This window comes from Durio zibethinus, chromosome 16, assembly GCF_047325235.1.
Source record: "Durio zibethinus cultivar Kanyao isolate XHJ-2024 chromosome 16, ASM4732523v1, whole genome shotgun sequence".
Lineage (NCBI taxonomy): Eukaryota > Viridiplantae > Streptophyta > Magnoliopsida > Malvales > Malvaceae > Durio > Durio zibethinus.
Window position 1 is genome coordinate 3529492 of NC_143177.1, and position 24129 is coordinate 3553620.

General features: G+C 32.5%; 1 protein-coding gene and 1 pseudogene across 1 annotated transcript; both read right to left on the bottom strand.

Moving 5' to 3' along the window:
• Window positions 1-228: 228 nt before the first annotated feature.
• On the bottom strand, window positions 229-2215 carry LOC111298515 (serine/threonine-protein kinase BLUS1-like). Its single transcript, XM_089744999.1, has 2 exons — window positions 704-2215; window positions 229-637 (listed from the first exon to the last, which is right to left on the bottom strand). The coding sequence occupies exons 1-2, from the start codon at window positions 1974-1976 to the stop codon at window positions 357-359; spliced, it is 1554 nt and encodes a 517-aa protein (XP_089601125.1). The 5' UTR covers window positions 1977-2215; the 3' UTR covers window positions 229-356.
• Window positions 2216-17927: 15712 nt separating this feature from the next.
• Window positions 17928-19874, bottom strand: LOC149514222 (serine/threonine-protein kinase BLUS1 pseudogene; annotated as a pseudogene).
• Between the last annotated feature and the right edge of the window lie 4255 nt (window positions 19875-24129).

Sequence of the window (24129 nt, forward strand, 5' to 3'; positions counted from 1 at the left end):
TCACCCCAAAAAGTTTAGTATGCTTGGGCATAAACCAGTTTTTACTGATAATTTATATATGAAATAAAAATTCTGAGACTTTTAGCTCGTTCTTCAGGTATCAAAGAACATAGAATTATGCATAAAGAATGTCAAAATTATCCATAATCTTTCAATTTCTTCCATTAGATGAAATCAAATATAGCCTATTTGGCATGTCCCTAATTCCCAACTATCTTAAGGCGCACATATTTGCACTAGTGATTTGTGATACAGTATGTGGACTCAAATCACAAAAAAAAAACTTGACTGAAATTTCACTCAATGTTCCAAATCTTCAACCAACTCGCAAATGTTGTAGTTGGGACGGGTAAGCCTCAATTATTTTCATCAGTGTTGGATGGACCAGAAGTCTGCATTCTGAGCATCTCTAATTGCATCTCCAATTCAAAGTTCTTTTGCCTTTCATGCTCCAACTCCAACCTCAACTTCTCAATCAACTGCACCAATTGATCTTCCCTGTTGATCACTTCCCCTCCAAGCAGGCTAATCATATATGTCACCTTCTGCATTTGATCATCCAAACTCTTTTTCAATGTCATCAGGTAACCCACTACTGTTTCTGCATTAAAAGTACTGTCAACTCCAGACTCATTCCCTGCAATACGCTCAATGCCAGACTCTTCTTCACCATAAGAACCATCATTTCCCCCCTCCCCAACACCCCCTGGTGAACTAATCAAACTTGACTCAGCCTCTGGTAAATTCAAATTTGATCCCCCAGGATTACCCGATCCATCCGAGTCACCTACCTTTACTGGAATGATCGTTTCGCCACCAAAACGAACCTGTTTCCCAATTGGATCGTCTTTGGACTCGCTGGTGAATACAGGGTCAAGCTCGAACCCATCTTCATTGAAGTTCCACCCACTAATCCTTCTATGTTTAACAAGCTGAGACCCTGATTCCCCATCAACATCTTCATAATCTACTCCAACATCAACACCCTCCCTAAGAATCTTGCTTACCCTGAACCGCTCTTCAACACTGGGCAATCCATGCAACACATGCTCGACAAGAAAATCCAAACCTTTGCAACTCTTAAAAAAGGAATGTTTCAAAAGCTTCTCTGACGAGGGTCGCTTCCCAGGATCTTGATCAAGACAAGAAGCAACCATATCTTTAAAAGCCTTTGAAAAGTTTTTGGTCTTACCTTTCTTGCTATTATTTTCATTATCAGGAAATCTAAACCGCTTGGTAATCTTCATGATCAAAGACTTTGAAGGAGGTAGATGCGATAAAGGAGGCCTTCCATGGGCTAATTCTAGCGCGGTTATACCAAAAGACCATATATCAGCCTTAAAACTATACCCTGTATGTGAGTGTATCACCTCTGGTGCCATCCAATATGGGGTTCCCGACTCATCAGTAATAACCAACGGTGATGAAGATGTTGATGAACACGATTCGTGACCTGAACTCGACTCATAAGTCGAAGCTGAAAACCCAAAATCCGCAAGCTTAACACACCCAATCGAGTCCATCAAAATATTGCCAGCCTTTATATCTCTATGCAAATGCCCTTGGTTGTGAAGATATGACAATGCATTGAGGGTTTCTTTGAGAACAATGGCAATGCATTGCTCTGATAAACCGTCGGGGAAAGAAGATGAGATTATGGATTGTAAAGAACCGCCAGACATAAATGGCATCACCACCCAGAGGCGTCTGTCAACGGCGAAGGAGCAATGAGCATTGAGGATGTTGTGGTGTGAAAGAAGTGACATGTTGTTGCTTTCACGTCGAATGTTGTCGAAATCAGCCTTGGACTGATCAAGATCAATGGCTTTGATGGCAACAACAATTGAATTCATGGGAACACATTCGGCTTTGTAAACTACGGCACTAACACCAGCCCCGATTTCATCAATAATCTTGTAAGACTCCGAATCTAATGGAAATTGAAGCTTGGGATGACCTTCTTCTTCACAGGCCATGAGGTTCTTTGGATCTTTTCCCTTCTTTTTTGAGTGAAAGGCTTTGAGAATTCTTGATGTTGTTGTTGTTTGGGATACGGTTTTCTTGCAGGATTCTTGAAGAATAAAGAAAGACGAGAGAAAGAGAAAGGAAAAAATGGGGTTTTAGGCGGTTTTCTTGTGAGGTTTGAAAAGGAATGGCTTTGTTATAGCTAGCAATGATTTATATATCCTCGAGAGGGTAAAGAAGATGCATGTGAATTTAGATTTATAGCTGCTTCACCTAAGAGAAAGAGAGTGAAATTCAGGCTTCCGGCATTCAATGCAATACAAAGGAGCAAAGGCCGAAGGCCATAGCCCAAAGGCGATGGGATTTTGGTCGTTTTGGGTAATCTGTGTATTAGCCTAGCAGAGCAGGAGGCATTTTGTAGTTTACAAGAATGGGTCTCGCGCTACATTGTATTTTTCCTTTTTTTTTTTTTTAATTAAAAATTTTAAAAATTGTAATTTATTATATATAAATTATTCAATTACAAATAATTTATTAAAAATATTATAAAATATTTCGTCGATTCAAATTTAAGGAAATTAGTTTTTTATTTAATATCATCATAAATTTCTTTAAAATTTATTCTTTGAAAATTTTAATCTCTATTTTTATATTCTATATTGACATGTGTAAAAGAATGTGGAAGGTTTTGTGAGTAAAATAAATTTTTTATTTTAATCATATATATTTTCATCTATTATTCGTTATTTATCATATTTCATTTTTATGAATTTTGTGACTTTAAATTTGTTTCATTTATTTTAATTTATTATTTATGAAGTTAATTAATTTTCATATTGAAAAATTTAAGACTTTTTTAATATTTTGGTAGAGTTAATAAAAATTTATTAACCTTAAAAAAAATTTATTTATGAATTTATTTAATTCTAATTTTAAAAATTCCTAAGACTTCATTAATACTTAGATGAATTTTATAAAATTCTCATGACTTTAAATTTTTTTTAAAAAATTTACTTTGTGTTCTACATAAAATTGAACTACTTTTAATAAAATTAGCATGCCTTCATTTAGTCAAATAGGACCCTTTGAAAGATCTCACCTATAAAAAATGGCGGATAAATTCTTTATTTCTATGGAAACTTTTTATCCTCACCAACAAAATTAAACAAAAACATTTTTATGAAAAAGTGATAAAATGAATCCCATTGAGCCTCACTACATTTCCATACAAATAAAATTCAAATTCAAATGTTAAAATTAAAAGCCGAATAAATATCTAGCCTATAATAAACTTGATAACTGTCAACATTTGAATTTCTTATGCATTTTTTAATCTATTGTAGTATAAATTAGATAAATCTTACCTCTTGTTAAAGAATAAGGTAATTTCCATCTTTTAGTTACGAGGATAATTCAACATAAATTTTTTAATTTAAAGAATAGACAATTTATTCTAAAATTTTTAATTTCACAAGACAAGTATGTTTTTCCATTAGTCATCCATTAACTATTTCATTAAAAACCTCATTTAAAAATCATTTTATCTTTGAAAAGCAGTCAATATTCTCAAATATTTGCATAAAGTAATATTTTATAACAATAAATTATTTTTATTTTTCCCAAAATATATCAAATCTACTAATAAAGAAATTTTTAAATGCAACATATATAAAAACAATTACAATTATAAGTATGTTAATATGTAAATATAAATAACAAAAAGAATATATTAAGCATTTATATTTTTTTGAACGTAACAATTTTAAAAAAAAAAGTATAAAATATATAATATGAAAAAAATTGGTTGAAAAAAAAAAAAAAGAAAAAGGTCACAATTAAATATTTGTTAATTCGGTTTTAATTATTATAATACTCATATATATGTTAAATTTAGATCTACATATTTGTGAAAATATAGTAATAATAAATTAGTCATTTTAAATTAAAAATTATTTATAATAAGTAAACCTAAGTTAAAGAGTTGAATGTTTAAATATAAATAATAATTATTATTGTTTATCCAATAGATATATAGAATAAAGAATAAGATATATAAATACAATAAATAATATAAATACAAGACTTTTTTCCATTTTCATGGGTTATGCCCATCCAATCTATACTATATATAAAAGTTGTCCCTAATCTATATTGAAGGGAGACCTAAGCAATGAAAAATAGAAAAATTGTCTTTTGCTTCATGACCTAGTAGTCACGTAAGTCTTTAAGAAGATATAACGACTTAGCTTTGAATGAAGTCTCATCTTCCCTACAGGGTTTTACCCTCTATTAAAAAAAAAAAAGAAAAATTGAATGGTAACTATTGGAAAATGCATTCTTTATAAGCTTCTCTAAAGCTGAAGCTATCACATTTTTACTTTCCATCGGTGCTAATGGTGTATGTGGTTTTATATGTGATACCTTCTACCTTCATCTATCATTACCCGATCAATTGTCTCAACTACCTCACATATCCAATGGCTTCAATTGCTATTGGCGAAGTGCTACGGGATGTTTCTTTCTCCAGCAGGTGTCTATACACTACCTCGTCGCCTGTAAAAAGATGTTGGGCCGAAGCAATAAACACAATAACACAGAAGTAATATATCGTAATAATCCCAGTAGTAGACAACAATCAACAACTAACAACGCAGAAAAAATGAAGCACATCAAGATTTACGTGAAAAACTCTTCAGAATAAAGGGAAAAATCACGGATCACCAGAAAATCTTTACTATCAAATAATGGATATGTAATGTTCTTCTCTAGCTAAAACTAGAACTAATCAACAACTAGAGAGAGACAATTGGAGAAATTTTACCAAATAGGTGACTCAACAAATACATCTTAGATTTGTTCCTAGAGAGCTTCAAACCCGATTTTCATCATTCAGAATGTAGAACTCTGAATCATAAACTTGCTGACAAAGTTTCAATTTAATCAGACAATAGATTGACTTCTGTTCAACCAATTCTTCCTTCTTTTTTCTCTCTTTATTTTTTTTGGCTTTCCTTCTTTTTTTCTTCTTGGTTTTTGACACCATCTTAAAACAACTCCACCTTTTTTTATTAAGTAGCTAGGGCTTTGTGTAAAAAGAAAGACCAAAGCCTATGACCTTTGATTGGCCTAAAACCAATTACATGGGACTGGACCTCATTTTTCTAACAATCTCCCCCTCTAGCCCCATTAGAAGAAGATTCATCACCATAGCAGTTTCATTTGGAACTTACCTTGGCTAAGGAACTCATTCTGATCAAGTTATTATAGAGCTCAAGTTCTCCCTGGGAAGTGTTTTAGTCAACATATCTGTTACATTTTCATTAGTATGAATTTTTTTCAATAACATCTGCTATTTTTCAATCATTGAACGTAACCAATGATATCTAACATCAATGTGTTTTGTTCTTGCATGGTATATGGCATTCTTACTCAAATCTAAAGCACTCTGGCTATCATAAAACATCACATACTCTTTCTGATTCAACCCTAATTCAAGAAGAAAACGTTTCATCCAAAGCATTTTTTTACCTGTTTCAGTTGCTGCAATATACTCAACCTTTGTAGTTGATAAAGCAACACACTTCTGTAACTTAGACTACTAAGACACAGCTCTTTCTGTAAAAATGAATAAATGTCTTGAAGTAAATTTTTTACCATCAAGATCACTTGCCATGTTAGCATCAGTAAACTCTTTTAGAACTGGTTGTGAAACTCCATAACTCAAGCACATTTTTTAGGTACCCTTCAAATATCTAAAAATCTATTTCACAGCTTCCTAGTGAACCTTTCTTGGATTAGAAAGAAATCTGCTCACTACACCAACTGCATGAGTAATGTCAGGCCGTGTACTAACCATAAGATATATTAAAGAATCGACTGCAGAAGAATAAGAAATACTAGACATAGCTAGTTGCTCTTTCTTAGACATCGAATAAGATTTTTTACTTAAATAAAAATGGTTGGCAAGTGAACTACTAACTTATTTAGCATGTTGCTTGTTGAATCTACTGAGCACTCTTTCAACATACTTTTCTTGTGACAACCACAGCTTTTTAGCTCTCCTATCTCAGATAATGTCCATACTGAGAATTTACTTTACTAGACCTAAATCTTTTATGTCAAAGGACTTAGATAATTGTTCTTTCAACTTGTAAACCATACTAACATCTTATCTCATAATCAACATATCATCAACATATAATAAAAGAATAATGAAGTTACCATCAAGAAATTTTTTGACTTACATACAAGAATTTGTTGTCGTTATTTTATAGCTGTGACTCACCATAAAAGAATCAAACTTCTTATACCACTATCGTGGAATCAAGCCATATAAGTTTTTTTTCAATTTGCAAACTAAGTGCTCTTTCCTTTTCACCTCAAAACCCTTAGGCTAATTCATATAAATATCCTCCTGCAAGTCACCATGCAAGAACGTAGTTTTAATATCAAGTTACTCAAGCTCAAGATTTAAACTAACTGCTAATCCCAATACCACTCAAATGGAACTCATCGTCACAACTGGAGTAAAGACATCATCAAAATCGATGCCTAGTTTTTTAGAAAAACTTTTTATCATCAAACGAGCTTTGTACCTCACTAGTTTGTCATCATCTTTTTTCAACTTGAATACCTATTTATTCTTCAACGACCTCTTTCCTTTTAAAAGTTTAACAAGATTATAAGTACCATTTTTTCATAATGACTCAATCTCTTCTTTCATTACTTTTAACTAGTGCTCTCTATCCATAGTAGCCTATATATCTTGAAAGCTCTCTGACTCCCTTTCATTGATAACTAAAATAAAATCTAAACTTAGATACCTGGTAGATGGCATGCGCTCTTTAATAGATTTCTTAGGCTGAGACTCTACATCACTTGATGCTAAAGGTAGCTTCCCTTGCTTAACACTCTCAGGTAAAGAGGATTGCTCTCCCCGTTCAAAATTGATTGTATCTGACTTATCACTAACTGTGATTGGCTTATTCATATCTCCAAATTTTATTTTTTGTTTATTTTCATCATTTGTGACTATTTCCTATGGAATGTCAGTATTGAAACATCACACTCAACAATAATCCGTATAGTCTTTTTATTTTTTTCAAGGTTTGTTCTGGTTTATTTTCATGAAAGACCATATTTTTGCTTTTGACTGTCTTTCTCTTCACTGGATCCCATATCCTGTAGCTAAATTTCTTATCACCATATCCTACAAACACATATTCTATAGCTTTACTATCAAGCTTTGACCTCTGTTGTTTCGGCATATGCATGAATGCTTTACATCCAAAAATTTTCAAATGAGAGTATGAAGCATCTTTCGCTGTCCATACTCTTTTTAAAATGTCAAAGCCTAAACGAGCTGATGGTGATTTGTTAAGCAAATAATAAGCTGTGTTGGCTGCTTCATCCCAGAATAGTTTTGGTAATTTTATCATCTTCAATATACATTTGACTTTTTCCATAATGGTACGATTCATCCTTTCAACTACACCATTATGCTACGATGTTCTAAGTTCTGTCATCTCATGCCTGATCTCATACTTTGGATAGTATTCTTCAAAGTCTTTAGATGTGTATTCTATAACATTATCAGTCTGAAAACACTTCAATGATAACTCTATTATCCTTTCTACTATAACATAAAATTTTTGAAAATATTGTAGTACATAACTTTTATATTTCAACATATACATCCAAGTTTTACGTAAAGCATTATTAATAAAAGTAACAAAATACCTACTACCACCTAATGACTCAACCTCAATGGACCACATACATTAGAATAAATCAATTCTAATTTATTTTTTTTAGAACTCTTATGAAAAGAAATTCTACGATGTTTACCAAACAAATAATGATCACATAAATTGAGAGACATATCTTTGGTCAAGGGAATGAGAAACTACCTTACCAAAACCTGTAACCCCTTCTCGCTCATGTGTGCGAGCCTTTTATGCCACAAGTTTGCTGAAGCATCATCCTCAATGACACTTACTTGATTGTCATTATCCATGTCTTATACATTATGTAGCATAGTTTTCTTTTTGTAACTATCATAGATCTTTTGAAAAGCTTTCACTATCCATTCTTTAATTGGCTCTTATATCCCTTTTTATCAAGGTTATTAATAGCAAGCAAGTTCATTCTTATATCCAAAATATGTTTGACATCCCTCAAAATCAATATACAGCCTGTACTAGTTTGTATAATAATATCACCAATCTCAATAATCTATGACACTCTTGTTTTCCATCTTGGTGCAATCAAATTCTCCTGCTTTGTAAGTTATAAACAACTCTTTTTTAAGAATACAATGATATATTGCTCCTATGTCAACTATCCACTCAATGTCGGGATCACCAACCTAATTACAATCATCATGTGTACAAATCAAAGTAATTGAATCATTATTTGAATTCACTACTGCAACATTATTATCATCTAAACTCTTATTGTTCTTATCTTTTTGCTCATGCTTCAAGATTTTATAATGTCATTTTATATAAACTGTTTTACCATAATAGAAACACTTCACTTTATCTTTGAACTTGGATTTATGTTTAGACTTACTATGACCTTTTGAGTTTTGACTTCTATCGATGTTTCTATCTTTGTTCTTTGTGACTAGAGCTTGATTCTTAGGGTCTATATCTTTTCGTATTGTTTCTTCATTAAATATACTATCATTTACCATTTCCAATGTCACCACGTAATCAGGAACTGAATTAAGAATAGTCATAACTAGAGTATTCCAATTGTCTGGCAATGAATCCAAAAGAAATAATGCATTCATTTCATCATCCATCTTAAGCTATATAGTAGTCATTCGATTAAATATTTCTTGAAAATCACTCAAGTGCTCTGTAATCGATCGTCCTCATTGTACTATAAAGTTACAAGCTTTTCAACAAGCATAATTTTATTCATACTTATTTTTCTCTCATACAATGCTACCAATTTTTCCCAAATAGTGTGGGTATTTGCTTCCTACACTAGATGATGGAACACGCTGATATCAACCTATTTTTTGATTGTAACCAGTGTTTTTTTTACCTAACTTCTTTCAGCTTTCATCTTTCATATCTGCTGGTTTAGCCAAATCACTCAATAGTAATTCATACAAATCTTTACAGTATAAATGATCCTCCATCATAGACTTTTAAATCGAATAATTTGATGATGTCAATTGTATTATAGAACCTGTATCGCCTTCCATGATATCAAACAAAATTTACTTCTATCTTAAGTTACTTTTGTATCGATTTCTCAAAATAAATCTTCGCTCGGATACCACTTATTGGGCCTGAAGTAATAAACACAATAATGCAAAAGCAATATGTCGTAATAACCTATAATAATAAATAACAATCAATAATTAACAACACAAAAAATAAAGCACACTAAGATTTACATGAAAAACCCTCCAGAATAGAGGAAAAAATCACAGACCACCAAAAAAATCTTCACTATCAAATAATGGATATACAATGTTCTTCTTTAGTTAAAACTAAAGCTAATCAATAACTATAGAGAGATAATTGAAGAAATCTCACCAAATAGGTAACTCAACAAATACACCTTAAATTTATTTCTAAAGAGCTTCAAACCTAATTTTCACCATTAAGAATGTAGAACTCTGAATCATAAACCTGCTGACAAAGTTTTAGCTCAATCGGACCATGGATCGACTTCCATTCAACCGACTTTCCTTTCTCATTTTTCTCTCTACTTTTCCTAACTTTTTTCTTTTTTCTTCTTGGTTTTCGACACCACCTTAAAATAATCCCACTTCTTTTTATTAAGTAGCTAGAACTCTGTGTAAAAAAAAAAACCAAAGCCCATGGCCTTTGATTGACCCAAAACCAATTACATGTGGCTGGACTCTATTTTCTTAACAAAAGGTTATCATTTTCAGCATTCCCGGTGCCTTTTCCCCTACTTGCAGGTAACAAATTTCTTTTTTCTCTCATGTTTTAACCATTTGCTTTAGGTAAAGGGACCGATTATATTTTTAGTAGATATTTTCATAAAGGGTTTTGATTTTGGTGTGACACAGCTTGAAACATGTGCTTGGGTTCATCGAGAAAGCGGAAGAGTTTAAATCCAAGGGTGTTGATAAGATTATTTACATCAGTAGTAATTTTTTATTTATTTATTTTTTATAAAATTTTACTTTAATTGCATTGTGAGTTGTGAATTGATGGAAGTTATTAGCTTTATGTTTTATTTTTTTTTTTATACATGTTGCTTTGTAGGTTTTGAGCTGATGTTATTGTGGTCAGTATTGTTTTTGATGGTTGTGGCTATAATTCTATCAATGTGGTAGTCAATTTTACGTTTATTGGTTTAGGTTGTAGCTTTTTTTTATAATTTGTTTTTTTTTTCTCTTTTGAAATGATTTAAATATTATGATGAAAAATGAAGTATGAATGGTTGATACTTGAATTTAATATTGGAGTTTAACAATTTCATTCTTAAACGAGTTTTGTGTGGTTTTTTTTGTTACGTAGATAGGCAATCATAAAAAAAAAACTATACAATTGGCCTTATAGTAAGCATAATTGAACTTGAGGTGCCGTAATGATTATTGTGTTAGGAAAATGGGGTCTAGCCTCATGTAAGTGGTTTTGGACCAAGTAAAGGCCATGAGCCTTGATCTTTCATTTTACATAGAGCCCTAGCTACTTAATAAAAATGAGATGAGGTTGTTTTAAGTGTGTGTCAAAAACCAAGTAGAGAAAGAAAAAAAGCTAGGAAAAATAGATAGAAAAAAAAAAGGGAGAGTTGGTTGAACAAAAGTCGATCCATGGTCTGATTGAGTTGAAACCTTGTCAAGAAGTTTATGATTCAGAGTTCTACATTCTGAATGATGAAGATCGAGTTTGAAGCTCTCTAGGAACAAATCCAGGGTGTATTTATTGAGTCACTTATTTGGTAAAATTTCTCCAATTATTTCTCTAGTTGTTGATTAGTTCTAGTTTTAGCTAGAGAAGAACTTTGTATACCTATTATTTGATAGTGAAGATTTTTTTGATGGTCCGTGGTATTTTTCCTTTACACTGAAGGGTTTTTCACGTAAATCTTAGTGTGCTTTATTTTTTTTATATTTTTTATTATTAATTGTTGTCTATTACTTCTGTATTATTATAATTATTACTTTAGGGGCAACAAGTGGTATCAGAGTGAGGGTTATTTTAAAACATCGATACAAAAGTAACTCAGGATAGAAGTAAATTTTATTTGAGATCATGGAGGGTGATATAGGTTCCATGATAAAATTGACAGCATCGAATTATTCAATTTGAAAGCTTATGATAGAGGATCATCTATACTGTAAAGATTTATGTAAGCCAGTATTGGGTGATTCAACTAAACCAACAAATATGAAAGATGAAAGTTGAAATAAGCTAGGTAGAAAGACGTTGGCTATAATAAAAAAATGGGTTGATATTAGCATGTTCCATCATGTAGCACAAGAGTCAGATGCTCACATTGTTTAAAAAAAATTGGCAGCATTGTATAAGAGAAAAATATGTATGAATAAGGTTATGCTTGTTAAAAAATTTACAACTTTACAGTACAAGGATGGACAATCTGTTACAGAGCATTTGAGTGATTTTTAAGATATATTTAATCGGATGACTATTATGGAGCTTAAGATGGATGATGAAATGAAAATATTATTTTTTTTAGGTTTGTTGTCAGACAGCTGGAATACTCTAGTTGTGACTGTTCTTAATTCAGCTCATGATTATAAGGTGACATCAGAGATGGTAAAGGATAATATGCTTAATGAAGAATAAGATGAAAAGATGTAGACCTTGAGAATCAAGCTCTTGTCACAGAGAACAGGGGTAAAAACATCGACAGATATCAGGACTCAAAAGGTCATGGTAAGTCTAAACATAGATCCAAGTCTAAAGGTAAGTGAAGTGTTTCTGTTGTAGTAAGGCAGGTCATATAAAATGAAACTGTAAAATCTTGAAGCAAGAGCAAAAAAATAAGAAAAGTAAGAGTTCAGATGATGGTAATATTGCAGCAGTGAATTTAGATAGTGATTCAGTTACTTTGATTTGTACACATGGTGATTGTAATCATGTTAGTGATCCCGGTATTGAGTGGATAGTTGACACAGGAGTAACATATCATTGTGTTCCTAAGAGAGAGTTGTTTACAACTTACAAAGTAGGAGACTTTGGTTGTACCAAGATGAGAAACAAGAGTGTGTCATAGATTATTGAGATTAGTGATATTGTTGTACAAACTAGTATAGGCTGCATGTTAACTTTGAGGGATGTCAGACATATTCTAGATATGAGAATGAACTTGCTTGCTATTAATGTCTTTGATAAGAAGGGATATGAAAGCCGATAAAAGAATGGACAGTGAAAGCTTCTCAAAGGATTTATGATAGTTGTAAGGAGAAAACTATGCTGCACAATGTATAAGACATGGATGCAATTGAACAGTAATCGGGTAAATATCGTTGAAAATGATGCTTCAGCAAACTTGTGGCACAAGAGGTTGGCACACATGAGTGAAAAGGGGTTACAGATTTTAGTAAGGCAGTCTCTTATTCCCTTGACCAAAGGTATGTCTCTCGATTCATGTGATTATTGTTTGTTTGATAAGCATCATAGAGTTTTTTTTCGTAAAAGTTTTCAGAGAAAAGAAAATGGATTGGAATTAATTTATTCTGACGTATGTGATCCCATTGAGGCTGAGTCATTAGGTGGTAGCAGATATTTTGTTACTTTTATCGATGATGCTTCACGTAAGACTTGGGTGTATATGTTGAAATACAAAAGTCAGATACTACAGTATTTTTAAAAATTTCATGCCATGGTTGAAAGGATGATAGGGTTACCCTTAAAGTGTATTTGAACTGATAATGATGGGAAATACACATCTAAAGGCTTTGAAGAATATTGTTCAAAGCATGGGATTAGGCATGAGATGATAGAACTTGAAACACCGTAGTATAATAGTATAGTTAAAAGAATGAATCGTACCATTATAAAAAAAGTCAGATGTATATTGAGGATGATAAAATTATCAAAGCCATTATGGGGTGAAGCAGTTAACACGGCTTGTTATTTACTTAACATATCACCATTAGTTTTTTTGGGCTTTGACATTCCAGAAAGAGTGTGAACAGAAAAAGATACTTCATACTCTCACTTGAAAATTTTTGGATGTAAAACATTCATACATATATCGAAAGAGTAGAGATCAAAGCTTGACAGTAAAGCCACACAGTGTGTGTTTGTAGGATATGGTGATGAAAAATTTGGTTACAGGGTATGAGATCCAGTAAAGAAAAAGACAATCAGAAGTAGAGATGTGATCTTTCATGAAAAAAAAAATCATAGCAGACTTGAAAAAAAATGAAAAGACTACATGGGTTACTGTTAAGTGTGATGTTTCAACACCGATAGGAATTTCATAGGAAAGAGCCACAGATGATGGAAATGAGCAAGAAACAGAACTTGGGAACATGAATGAGCCAGCCACAATTGGTGATGAGCCAAATACAATTAGTTTTTAGTAGGGGGAGTAATTCTTTCTACCTGAGAGTGTTGAGCAGGGGGAGCTATCTTTGGCATCAAGTGATGTAGAGTCTCAGCCTAAGAGATTTACTAGAGAGTGTAAGCCATCTACTAGGTATCTAAGTTTAGATTTTATTTTAGTTACCAGTGAAAAGGAGCTAGAAAGCTTCTAAGATGTGCAGACTACTCCGGATAGAAAGCACTGGTTAAAAGTAATGAAAAAAGAGATGGGGTCATTACGAAAAAATGGTACTTATGATCTTGTTAAACTTTTAATAGGGAAGAGGCCACTAAAGAATAAATAGGTGTTCAAGTTGAAAAAGGATGGTGAAAACTAGTGAGGTACAAAGCTCGATTTGTAGAAAAAGGTTTTTCTCAAAAACTAAACATCGATTTTGATGGGATTTTTGCTTCAGTTGTAAAGATGAGTTCTATTCGAGTGGTACTGGGATAATAATTAGTTTAAATCTTGAGCTTGAGCAACTTGATGTTAAAACTGCATTTTTGCATGGTGATTTACATGAGGACACTTATATGAATCAGCCTGAGGGTTTTGAAGTGAAAAGGAAAGAGCACTTAGTTTGTAAATTGAAAAAAAGCTTGTATGGCTTGAAACAAGCTCCGCGATAATGGTACAAGAAGTTTGATTTATTTTATGGTGAGTCATAACTATAAAAGAACAACAGTGGATTCTTGTGTGTATGTTAAACAATTTTCTAATGGTAACTTCATTTTTCTATTATTATATATTGATGATATGTTGATTGTAGGATAAGATGCTAGTATGGTTTGCAGGTTGAAAGAATAATTGTCTAAGTCCTTTGATATCAAAGATTTAGGTCCAGTAAAGTAGATTTTTGGTATGGACATCATTCGAGATAAGAGAGCTGAAAAGCTATGGTTGTCACAGAGAAAGTATGTTGAACGAGTGTTTGGTAGATTCAACATACAACATGCTAAATCAGTTAGCAGTCCACTTACCAACCATTTTCATCTAAGTAAGAAATCTTGTTCAGTGTCTAAGGAAGAGCAACTAGCTATGTCTAGTATTCCTTATTCTTTTGCAGTCAATTTTTTAATGTATCTTATGGTTTATACAAGGCCTGACATTGCTCATGCAGTTAGTGTAGTGAGTAGATTTCTTTCTAATCCGAAAAAGATTCACTGAGAAACAATAAAATAGATTTTAGATATTTGAAGGGTACCTAAAAAACGTGCTTGACTTATGAAGTTTCACAATCAGTTCTAGAAAGGTTTACGGATGCTGACATGTTAGGCGATCTTGATGGTAAGAAATCTACTTCAGGGTATTTGTTCACTTTTACAGGGGGAGCTGTATCTTGGCAATCTAAATTGCAGAAGTGCATTGCTTTGTCAACTACAGAGGCTGAGTATATTGTAGCAACCAAAGCATGTAAAGAAATGCTTTGGATGAAACATTTTCTTCTTGAATTTAGGTTGAATCAGAAAGAGTATGTGATATTTTGTGATAGCCAGAGTGCTTTAGATTTGAGTAAGAATGCCATGTACCATGTTAGAACAAAGCACATTAATGTTAGATATCATTGGTTACGTTTAGTGATTGAAGAACAACAGATGCTGTTGAAAAAAGTCCATATTGATAAGAATGTAGCAGATATGTTGACTAAGATACTTTTCAGGGAAAAGCTTGAGCTTTGCAGTAACTTGGCCGAAATGAGTTCCCTAACCAAGGTAAGTTCAAAATGAAACTGTTATGGTGATGAATCTCTTCCTAATGGGGCTAGAGGGGGAGATTGTTAGGAAAATGGGATCCAGCCCCATGTAAGTGGTTTTGGACCAAGTAAAGGCCATAGGCCTTAATCTTTCGTTTTACCCAGAGCCCTAGTTACTTAATGAAAAATAGGTAGAATTGTTTTAAGTGTGTGTCGAAAACCACGTAGAGAAAGAAAAAAAGCCAGAAAAAGCAGAGAGAAAAGGGAAAAGGGAGAGTTGGTTGAACGGAAGTCAATCCGTGGTCCGATTGAGTTGGAACCTTGTTAGAAGGTTTATGATTCAGAGTTCTACATTCTGAACGGTGAAGATCGGGTTTGAAGCTCTCTTAGAACAAATCAAGGGTGTATTTGTTGAGTCACTTATTTGGTGAGATTTCTCCAATTGTTTCTCTAGTTGTTGATTAGCTCTAGTTTTAGCTAAAGAAGAACTTTGTATACCTATTATTTGATAGTGAAGATTTTTCTGGTGGTCCATGATTTTTTCCCTTTACATTGAAGGATTTTTCACGTAAATCTTGGTGTGCTTTATTTTTCTTGCATTTTTTATTATTGATTGTTGTCTATTGCTTCTGTATTATTGTGATTATTGCTTCAGGCGCAACATATTGAATGGCAAATTTGGACCTTAAATCTACAGAAACGGTGCTTGGAGTGTTCTATGTTCATATTTGAAAAGTAACAATACTTAAGAAAAAAAATATTAAAATTAAGCTATGGTAATGCTGTCCTTTGTCTTACAAAAATGAACTAATATGGCAAGATTTTCTCCAGATTGGATATTCATCACCTGCTTAGACTGGAATCATGGTTGACTTGGTCTCTCTATAGCAAAAGTAAAGCATAAATAGCCTTTTATGGCAGTTGCTCTTGTGAATTCATTTCCATCATATTTCACTACTTAATTTTGTTTGCAACCAGGTATAATTCAGTATTTATGACCTTAAAATTTTGTTTCTAATGCTTTATGCCAACTTTTGTTACTGAGCAGCAGGATCATATTAGGTCAAATGTACACATGCCATGAGCAGCTGATAAGCTGGCATGGTTGTTCTTAATATCTAACATGATATCCATTCTTTAAAGAGGAAGCTGAATAACATATAAGTTTCAACTTCATTTAAACTGAATGACCTAGCACTGTTGTGAAAAAGCACAAATGCAATAGGATTCCTATAATTGCTTCTCTTTTTTGTTTATCTCAGGCGTTTGTACGTGAAATTTTCTCTTTTCTTGCTTTGTTCATTGCAGTAATCTTTTTTTGGTTCAATATTGATAATTGGAGCAATGATAGTTGCAGTAATGAGTGGGAGAATAGCATATTACAATGGTCGAAAATGTGTAAGGCTTTCAAAAAACCTATAGCCATATGTATAATTCTACTTCCAAACAGTTTTCATGTCTTTGACTTTCCTATTAATGTTGGTTAATGTTTGAGGCAGACAAAGGCTTTCTAGGAGATATTTTGCATAGTAGGATGGCCTGCGATACTATTTTCAAAAATATTCCATTAATCAATTTGGTTCTACTCCGCCTTGTCAATTGAAAAAATGTTGGCTTGCAATATCTTTAGATGGAAACAAAACCTAATAATTATAATAATAGAAGCATAAAATTTTTCCTTTTAGTTGTTAGTTCCAATCTTCAAATAGCACTTTAATACCTTATATTGCCTCAATTCATAGTGATATATGTTAACTGTTTGTCAAAAGGCTGCTTGGTGGCTTGACCTCGGCCGGTTGATTGTATGATATGGGATGGGCCCCCTTTCATATGTGGTAAGTTTTGAGCTTATATGCATCCACAAACATTTCAAATCTCGTTCCTTTTGGTTTTAGCATGAGGAGAAGTTTTAGCACGAGGTAACCTATATTTACTATTACATTTTTATTAGTCCTGCAGGTCTTTCTCTTCTGGGTATTTGACTAGTCTAATTGATTTTATTCTTAAATTCGAAATCCCAAGTTCTTGGTTGAAAAAGAAATGTGATTATTCCCAAAAAAAAAAAGCCCTGGCTGTTGGTCTTGGCATCAATGATTAATTGTTAGAAGGGACTAATAAAGCATAATAAAGGAGTTTTTACTTCTTTTGTTACAGGTGGAGTTTTTCTCGATGTGAAAAATTGGCCACCACTTTTCCCAATCATTCATCATGATATTACAATTGAGATACCAAATTATCTACAACGAATGCTATATGTACCTTTCTCCACATTCTTATGTATGTAAGCTTCTTGTCGAATGCATCCTTAGATTTGATTATTCTACGTTTTTACCTGAACATAAATTTTGAATTGTAAATACCTAAAGAACTACTAAATGAGAACGCAAGATACTAAATTGGATTCTCACCCCAAAAAGTTTAGTATGCTCGGGCATAAGCCAGTTTTTACTGATAATTTATATATGAAATGGAAATTCTGAGACTTGTAACTCGTTCTTCAGGTATCAAAGAACATAGAATTATGCATAAAGAATGTCAAAATTATCCATAATCTTTCAATTTCTTCCATTAGATGAAATCAAATATAGCCTGTTTGGCATGTCCCTAATTCCCAACTATCTTGAGGCGCACATATTTGCACTTGTGATTTGTGATACACTATGTGGACTCAAATCACAAAAAAAAAAACTAGACTGAAATTTCACTCAATGTCCCAAATCTTCAACCAACTCGCAAATGTTGTAGTTGGGACGGGTAAACCTCAATTATTTTCATCAGTGTTGGATGGACCAGAAGTCTGCATTCTGAGAATCTCTAATTGCATCTCCAATTCAAAGTTCTTTTGCCTTTCATGCTCCAACTCCAACCTCAACTTCTCAATCAACTGCACCAATTGATCTTCCCTGTTGATCACTTCCCCTCCAAGCAGGCTAATCATATATGTCACCTTCTGCATTTGATCATCCAAACTCTTTTTCAATGTCATCAGGTAACCCACTACTGTTTCTGCATTAAAAGTACTGTCAACTCCAGACTCATTCCCTGCAATTTGCTCAATGCCAGACTCTTCTTCACAATGAGAACCATCATTTCCCCCCTCCCCAACACCCCCTGGTGAACTAATCAAACTTGACTCAGCCTCTGGTAAGTTCAAATTTGATCCCCCAGGATTACCTGATCCATCCGAGTCACCTGCCTTTACTGGAATGATCGTTTCGCCACCAAAACGAACCTGTTTCCCAATTGGATCGTCTTTGGACTCGCTGGTGAATACAGGTTCAAGCTCGAACCCATCTTCATTGAAGTTCCACCCACTAATCCTTCTATGTTTAACAACCTGAGACCCTGATTCCCCAGCAACATCTTCGTAATCTACTCCAACATCAACACCCTCCCTAAGAATCTTGCTTGCCCTGAACCGCTCTTCAACACTGGGCAATCCATGCAACACATGCTCGACAAGAAAATCCAAACCCTTGCAACTCTTAAAAAAGGAATGTTTCAAAAGCTTCTCTGCCGAGGGTCGCTTCCCAGGATCTTGATCAAGACAAGAAGCAACCATATCTTTAAAGGCCTTTGAAAAGTTTTTGGTCTTACCTTTCTTGCTATTATTTTCATAATCAGGAAATCTAAACCGCTTGGTAATCTTCATGATCAAAGACTTTGAAGGAGGTAGATGCGATAAAGGAGGCCTTCCATGGGCTAATTCTAGCGCGGTTATACCAAAAGACCATATATCAGCCTTAAAACTATACCCTGTATGTGAGTGTATCACCTCTGGTGCCATCCAATATGGGGTTCCCGACTCATCAGTAATAACCAACGGTGATGAAGATGTCGATGAACACGATTCGTGACCTGAACTCGACTCATAAGTCGAAGCTGAAAACCCAAAATCCGCAAGCTTAACACACCCAATCGAGTCCATCAAAATATTGCCAGCCTTTATATCTCTATGCAAATGCCCTTGGTTGTGAAGATATGACAATGCATTGAGGGTTTCTTTGAGAACAATGGCAATGCATTGCTCTGATAAACCGTCGGGGATAGAAGATGAGATTATGGATTGTAAAGAACCGCCAGACATAAATGGCATCACCACCCAGAGACGTCTGTCAACGGTGAAGGAGCAATGAGCATTGAGGATGTTGTGGTGTGAAAGAAGTGACATGTTGTTGCTTTCACGTCGAATGTTGTCGAAATCAGCCTTGGACTGATCAAGATCAATGGCTTTGATGGCAACAACGATTGAATTCATGGGAACACATTCGGCTTTGTAAACTACGGTACTAACGCCAGCCCCGATTTCATCAATAATCTTGTAAGATTCCGAATCTAATGGAAATTGAAGCTTGGGATGACCTTCTTCTTCACAGGCCATGAGGTTCTTTGGATCTTTTCCCTTCTTTTTTGAGTGAAAGGCTTTTAGAATTCTTGATGTTATTGTTGTTTGGGATACGGTTTTCTTGCAGGATTCTTGAAGAATAAAGAAAGACGAGAGAAAGAGAAAGGAAAAAATGGGGTTTTAGGCGGTTTTCTTGTGAGGTTTGAAAAGGAATGACTTTGTTATAGCTAGCAATGATTTATATATCCTCGAGAGGGTAAAGAAGATGCATGTGAATTTAGACTTATAGCTGCTTCACCTAAGAGAAAGAGAGTGAAATTCGGGCTTCCGGCATTCAATACAATACAAAGGAGCAAAGGCCGAAGGCCATAGCCCAAAGGCGATGGGATTTTGGTTGTTTTGGGTAATCTGTGTATTAGCCTAGCAGAGCAGGAGGCATTTGTAGTTTACAAGAATGGGTCTCGCGCTACATTGTATTTTTCTTTTTTTTAATTAAAAATTATAAAAATTGTAATTTATTGTAAATAAATTATTCAATTACAAATAATTTATTAAAAATATTATAAAATATTTCGTCGATTCAAATTTAAGGAAATTAGTTTTTTATTTAATATCATCATAAATTTCTTTAAAATTTATTCTTTGAAAATTTTAATCTCTATTTTTATATTCTATATTGACATGTGTAAAAGAATGTGGGAGGTGTTGTGAGTAAAATAAATTTTTTATTTTAATCATATATATTTTCATCTATTATTCATTATTTATCATATTTCATTTTTATGAATTTTGTGACTTTAATGTTTTTTGTTTCATTTATTTTTATTTATTATTTATGAATTTAATTAATTTTCATATTGAAAAAATTTAGGTCTTTTTTAATATTTTGGTAGAGTTAATAAAAATTTATTAACCTTGAAAATTTATTTATGAATTTATTTAATTCTAATTTTAAAAATTCCTAAGACTTCATTAATACTTAGATGTTATAAAATTCTCATGACTTTAAATTTTTTTAAAAAAACTTACTTTGTGTTCTACATAAAATTGAACTACTTTTAATAAAATTAGCATGCATTCATTTAGTCAAATAGGAACCTTTGAAAGATCTCACCTATAAAAAATGGTGGATAAATTCTTTATTTCTATTGAAAATTTTTATCCTCACCAACAAAATTAAACAAAAACATTTTTATGAAAAAGTGATAAAATGAATCCCATTGAGCCTCACTACATTTCCATACAAATAAAATTCAAATTCAAATGTTAAAATTAAAACCCTAATAAATATCTAGCCTGTAATAAACTTGGATAACTGTAAACATTTGAATTTCTTAGGCATTTTTTAATCTATTGTAGTATAAATTAGATAAATCTTACCTCTTGTTAAAGAATAAGGTAATTTCCATCTTTTAGTTACGAGGATAATTCAACATAAATTTGTTAATTTAAGGAACAGACAATTTGTTCTAAACTTTTTAATTTCAAAAGACAAGTATGTTTTTCCATTAGTCATCCATTAACTATTTCATTAAAAACCTCATTTAAAAATCATTTTATCTTTGAAAAGCAGTCAATATTCTCAAATTTTTGCATAAAGTAATATTTTATAACAATAAATTATTTTTATTTTTCCCAAAATATATCAAATCTACTAATAAATTTTTTTTTAAATGCAACATATATAAAAACAATTACAATTATAAGTATGTTAATATGTAAATATAAATAACAATTAAGCATTTATATTTTTTTGAATGTAACAATTTAAAAAAAAAAGGTATAAAAGATATAATATGAAAAAATTTGGTTGAAAAAAAAAAAAAGAAAAAGATCACAATTAAATATTTGTTAATTCGGTTTTAATTATTATAATACTCATATATATGTTAAATTTAGATCTACATATTTGTGAAAATATAGTAATAATAAATTAGTCATTTTAAATTAAAAATTATTTATAATAAGTAAACCTAAGTTAAAGAGTTGTGATGTTTAAATATAAATAATAATTATTATTGTATATCCAATAGATATATAGAATAAAAAATAAGATATATAAATACAATAAATAATATAAATACAAGACTTTTTTCCGTTTTCATGGGTTATGCCCATCTAATCTATACTATATATAAAACTTGTCCCTAATCTATATTGAAGGGACACCTAAGCAATGAAAAATAGAAAAAATTATCTTTTGCTTCATGACCTAGTGGTCACGTAAGTCTTTAAGAAGATATAATGACTTAGCTTTGAATGAAGTCTCGCCTTCCCTACAGGGCTTTACCCTCTATTGAAAAAAAAAAAAAACAGAAAAATTGAATGGTAACTATTAGAAAATGCGTTCTTTGTAAGCTTATTTGAAACTGAAGCTATCACATTTTTACTTTCCATCGGTGCCAATGGTGTATGTGGTTTTATGTGTGATACTTTCTTCCTTCATTTATTACTACCCAATCAATTGTCTCAATTGCCCCATATATCCAATGGCTTCAATTGCTATTGGCGAAGTGCTGCGAGATGTTTCTTTCTCCAACAGGTGTTTTTACACTCCTTTGTTGCCTGTAAAAAAAGTGTTGGGCCTGAAGTAATAAACACAATAATACAGAAGTAATATATCGTAATAACCTACAGTAATAGACAACAATCAACAATTAACAACACAGGAAAAATAAAGCACACTAAAATTTACGTGAAAAACTCTCTAGTGCAAAGGGAAAAATCATAGATCACCAAAAAAATCTTCACTATCAAATAATGGATATGCAATGTTCTTTTCTAGCTAAAACTAGAACTAATCAACAACTAGAGAGAGACAATTGAAAAAATCTTACTAAATAGGTGGCTCAACAAATACACATTGGATTTGTTCCTAGAGAGCTTTAAACCTGATCTTCACCGTTCAGAATGTAGAACTTTGAATCATAAACCTGCTGATAAAGTTTCAGCTTAATCAGACAACGGATTGACTTCTATTCAGCCAATTCTCTCTTCTCTTTTTTCTCTTTATTTTTCTTGGCTTTTTTTTTTCTCCTTGGTTTTTGACACCACCTTAAAACAACCCCACCTCTTTTTATTAAGTAGCTAGGGCTCTGTGTAAAAAGAAAGACCAAAGCCTATGGCCTTTGATTGGCCCAAAACCAATTACATGGGGTTAGACCCCATTTTCCTAACAGTCTCCCCCTTCCGCCTTATTAAAAGGAGATTCATCACCATAGCAGTTTCATTTAGAACTTACCTTGGCCAAGAAACTCATTCTGATCAAGTTATTACAGAGCTTAAGCTTCTCCCTAGGAAGTATTTTAGTCAACATATCTGTTACATTTTCATTAGAATTAACTTTCTTCAATAGTATCTGTTGTTTTTCAAACACTGAATGTAACAAATGTTATCTAGCATCAATGTATTTTGTTATAGCATGGTACATGGCATTCTTACTCAAATCTAAAGCACTCTGGCTATCGCAAAACACCACATACTCTTTCTGATTCAACCCTAATTCAAGAAAAAAAATGTTTCATCCAAAGCATTTCTTTACCTGTTTTGATTGCTGCAAGATACTCAGTTTCTGTAGTTGACAAAGCAACACACTTCTGTAACTTAGACTACCAAGACACAGCTCTTTCTGTAAAAGTGAACAAATATTCTGAAGTAGATTTTCTACCATCAATATCACCTATCATGTTAGCATCAGTAAACTCTTCTAGAATTGGTTGTGAAACTCAATAACTCAAATACATTTTTGAGGTACCCCTCAAATATCTAAAAATTTATTTCACTGCTTTTCAGTGAACCTTTTTTAGATTAGAAAGAAATCTGCTCGCTACACCAACTGTATAAGTAATGTCAGGCCGTGTACTAACTATAAGATACATTAAAGAATCGATTGCAGAAGAATAAGAAATACTAGACATAGCTAGTTGCTCTTCCTTAAACACCAAACAAGATTTCTTACTCAAATGAAAATGGTTCATAAGTGGACTACTAACTGATTTAGCATGTTGCATGTTGAATTTACTGAGCACTGTTCAACATACTTTTCCTGTGACAACCATAGCTTTTTAGCTTTTCTATCCCGGATAATGTCCATACTGAGAATCTATTTTGCTGGACCTAAATCTTTCATGTTAAAGGACTTAGACAATTATTCTTTCAACTTGTAAACCATACTAGCATCTTGTCTCATAATCAACATATTATCAATATATAATAAAAGAATAATGAAGTTACCATCAAAAATTTTTTTGACATACATACAAGGATCTGCTACCATTCTTTATAGCTATAACTCATCATAAAAAAATTAAACTTCTTGTACTACTATCGTGGAACTTGTTTCAAGCCATATAAGCTTTTTTTCAATTTGCAAACTAAGTGCTCTTTCCTTTTCATTTTAAAACCTTCAGGCTAATTCATATAAATGTCCTCCTGTAAGTCACCATGCAAGAATGTAGTTTTAACATTAAGTTACTCAAGCTCAAGATTCAAACTAGCTGCTAATTCTAGTACCATTCGAATGGAACTCATTGTCACAACTAGAGCAAAGATATCATCAAAACCGATGCCTGGT

Excerpts from the sequence above, each read along its gene's own strand:
- LOC111298515 (XM_089744999.1), bottom strand. The coding sequence starts at position 1,976 with ATGGCCTGTGAAGAAGAAGGTCATCCCAAGCTTCAATTTCCATTAGAT. Across the intron at positions 638-703 it reads TTTGATTAGTTCACCAGGGG|GGAATGAGTCTGGAGTTGAC; the intron begins GTGTTGGGGAGG and ends AGCGTATTGCAG.